Raw genomic sequence first — 3,664 nt, 5'->3', positions numbered from 1 at the left:
TTAATATTTTTTATAATGAAATAAAAATGCTAAAAATAATTTTATTTAAAATTTTTTTAAAATGCCAAAAAATTTTTTTCAATTAAAATCGAAATTTAAAATAAAAAAAAAGTTCACATGATGAAAAATATCTTACCAGCCGATTTTTTAACTTGCTCTTGTAATTTTGCTAATTGTTTCTTCAAATCATCTTTTGTTGGACTATGTTCATTGTCCTTAGATTTATTAAGATTCTTTTGTTTCTGAATAATTTCTTTCTCAATTTGTGACTGCCTTATTTTATCACCTTTTTTTTTGTTGTCATCCTTATTTTCCTGTAAAATTTTACAGTTATTTTATAGTTTAGTAAATTATATATTCCACCAAATTTCTTTAATCCTTCGATAGCATTGTTTAATTATATAAAATTAGTTACATTAGATTCAGATACTTTAACGAAACGAACTTAAAAAAATTAATTTTATCTTCATACAATATTCAATAACCTATTAGTTAATTTAAGAGAACACTAAGCATGCTTGTGTGGTATCCAAAAAATATTTATAAATATATACATACTCGTTTTTTGGCTTGCTCTACTTTAACAGGTTTATTAGATGACTTCAAAAGATTATTCAAGCTGTTCTCAAACGACACTGAATTATATTTTGAATTTAATCTTCTTGATCTTTTTGAAGGAATGGGTGAATCATTTTTTCCTTCTGGAGACGAGCTTACACGTGCTCTTTTGGTCAATATACTTTTCTTTATTGCCTCAAACTTAGTGTTTATCTGTTTTTTATTGTCTAGAAAAATTACATCAAAATATATTACTTCATTAGAACTCTGATGAGTATGATTAGATTTTGGTACAAAAGATTTGAGCAAAGCACAGTAATCATACATTAATAACTTGTGCATTAACGTAAAAATTACCCGATAGAAATTCTTATTAATATTTTACTAATATTTAAAGATAGTTTATTAATATATATTAATTAACGATTCTTTGACTTACCAGATATCATAATAACTTCGCCAAATTCTTCTTTGCCATTGTAGTGGAATTTCACGAATTCACTTTCCTTTGGCGGGCTATCTTTATCAAAGATAACCTCACTGTCTTTAACTTTGCAAATAGATTCATCTCTTTGACATTTTAAAATGAACATTGTATTTGTTTTTTACTTTAGCCTAATTCTGATCACTAAGGTTAATGAATTTTATTTTATTCAATTTATTATTACTAAATAGAATTTTTTTAACAGTAGAAGACGCAAACCGACGCACGCTATAACAATGGCTACGACTCGGTGTTTTGCGTATGCAAGAGGCTTATTGTGTTTTATCGTTTAGCTACTAGAAGCGCCATGGCGCTCTGGGGATACATGTATATATTATACTCCACACATTCTAATATACAGTACATTCGCACACTTTTTTCGCACACTTATGTACATTCGACGATACATGAAGTATAAAAATTATAACTATTGTGAGCAAAAATTTTTTTTTACTTTCTACAGAAAAAAATGTTAGTAAAAATTTTTTAATGAATTTGTAAAAATAACTATATAATCAATCGATTGTCTCGTCAATTAATTGGACAATTATAAAATCCTACCTTGTTTATGAATTGATCATCAGTATATATGCATGTTGTATAAAATTATAGAGTTTTTAGTTTTAAATTATTTTATTTTCATTATTTTATTTATAGGTTAACTCCTGAATAAATTTAAATTAAAGCTTTAAAATTAATCAATAGTTGAAACGTTTAATAAATTTATAATTGCATTATATGAAGTATTATTGTTTAATCACTTCTAATCATATTATTAAATTACAAAATAAATTTTTTTTTTCTTCAAATTTAAAAGTAAAGGTATGATAATAAAAATTTCTTACTACTATAAATAATATCTTTTGCTTTTTTTTCTAGATAGGACGGATTACAAAAAAATCGTCTAGTTCTTATAATCTATTTCAAAAAATTTCATCAAAAATGATGTCTGATGATGACGAATATTCATCTCACTCACCAACTCCTAGAGAAAGGTATAAACGATACAAATCAGATTCGACAGTTCCGGTAAATATTTTATAAATAATTTATATTTACGAGTAATGTACTGTAGTGATTCTTGAAAATCTATTATTTATTTTCTTTATCTCAGTGAAATTGACAGACATAATTATTATTAAAAAAAAAAAAAAAATAAAATAAAGAATTTTTTTTTTTTCATTCTAATAAATTATGAAAAAAATATTCATCAAAAAATTTCACTTCTATACTTATTTAGAATTTTTCATGTCAAATTTTTTGAATAATTTCTTTTGTAAATTTTGTAATTTATTCATTTGGAAAATTTTAAAATTGGAGATAGTTTGAGTATAGTGTTTTATTTTTTTTTCATATTTTAGATTCCATTGAGGACACTAAATCGATGGCGAAGCAATGGCTTTTTCTCTAGCGATGATAATAATCGAAATGACAGTCATGTTGTAGCATCAAGTATTATTGGAGATAATTGTGCTACAGATATTGGTAACCTGATAAATGATCCCAATATTTCACTAAATGATGTGTCAGATATTGATAGCGTTTCAAGCATGAGCACAGATGAAGATGAATGGAATGAAAGTCCGGAATCAACTAGCGAACGTGATGATGATGATGAAGAAACAAATGACAATGATGGTGAATATCCTGTTAATCTCGAAGATGACGATAATATCGAATGTGACTATGATAATGATAATATAGACGATATACAAGAAATCACAACAGAAAATACAGCTGAAAGTAATATGCTTTTTCCTTACAGTACGGTAACCGTAGACAAATGTGTATTAGATTTATTAAACTTATATGTTAAACATAATATTACTAAAGCTGCATTGAAAGACATTTTAGAAATGCAGCTTAAATTTTTGCCAGATGATAATGAAATGCCAAAAAAATTATATAAACTTTTTCAATACGCTAAAGATATTGCTCCTCCATGCAAATTTATTAAGAATTATTATTGTAAAAAATGTTTATTCAACGTTGATGTGAAAATTATCGGTAAAAAGCAAGTAAAAAAATGTTCTTTGTGTAAGACAGATCGATCATCGGATATTGGATTTTTTCACGAATTCGACGTTTCAGACCAAATAAAATTTCTCTTTGAACATAATAATCTAGCTGAAAAATTAAAACGTACTCGATCACAAAATAATGGATGTATTTCAGACATAACGGATGGGACGGAATATATTAGAGTAAATACTCGGGATAATAAAGGTAGATATGATTTAACACTTATACTTAATACTGATGGTTTATCTCTAGTGAAGAGTGCAAAAAGTCACTGCTGGCCTGTTATGTTTGCAATCGCAGAACTCCCTGAGAATATAAGAGACAAATTTATTATAATAATCGGATTGTGGTATGATGACAGCTGTAAGCCATCCATGAATCTTTTTCTCAAGCCAATTTTTGATCAACTGAAAAAATGCTTCGTCACTGGTGTCAACTGGGTAAATCCCAAAACAGGTGAACCAACAAACTCCAAAATTGTTGCTCCGTTAATTATAGCGGATGCACCAGCTAGAACCCAAATTCAAAATATCTTGTCTTTCAATGGTCGTTACGGGTGTAATATTTGTGAGATTCGGACGGTAAAAAGTAAACGTATTG

The 3,664-nt window shown here is 27.0% G+C and overlaps 1 protein-coding gene across 1 annotated transcript; it reads left to right on the top strand.

Annotated features, from left to right (window-relative positions):
- The first annotated feature begins 1,984 nt into the window (after positions 1-1,984).
- Positions 1,985-3,223, top strand: LOC124294074 (uncharacterized transcriptional regulatory protein TBS1-like). The gene is made up of 3 exons (XM_046737925.1): positions 1,985-2,071; positions 2,404-2,811; positions 3,218-3,223. The coding sequence occupies exons 1-3, from the start codon at positions 1,985-1,987 to the stop codon at positions 3,221-3,223; spliced, it is 501 nt and encodes a 166-aa protein (XP_046593881.1).
- Positions 3,224-3,664: the final 441 nt, after the last annotated feature.

Source organism: Neodiprion lecontei, chromosome 4 (assembly GCF_021901455.1).
Source record: "Neodiprion lecontei isolate iyNeoLeco1 chromosome 4, iyNeoLeco1.1, whole genome shotgun sequence".
In the NCBI taxonomy this organism is placed as follows: Eukaryota; Metazoa; Arthropoda; class Insecta; order Hymenoptera; family Diprionidae; genus Neodiprion; species Neodiprion lecontei.
This window is presented reverse-complemented; position numbering and strand designations above follow the sequence as displayed.

What these genes read in the sequence shown, in the direction of transcription:
- LOC124294074 (XM_046737925.1), top strand. Translation starts at nt 1,985, where the DNA reads ATGATGTCTGATGATGACGAATATTCATCTCACTCACCAACTCCTAGA. An exon ending in AATCAGATTCGACAGTTCCG is followed by an intron (nt 2,072 to 2,403) that starts GTAAATATTTTA and finishes TTCATATTTTAG; the next exon opens with ATTCCATTGAGGACACTAAA.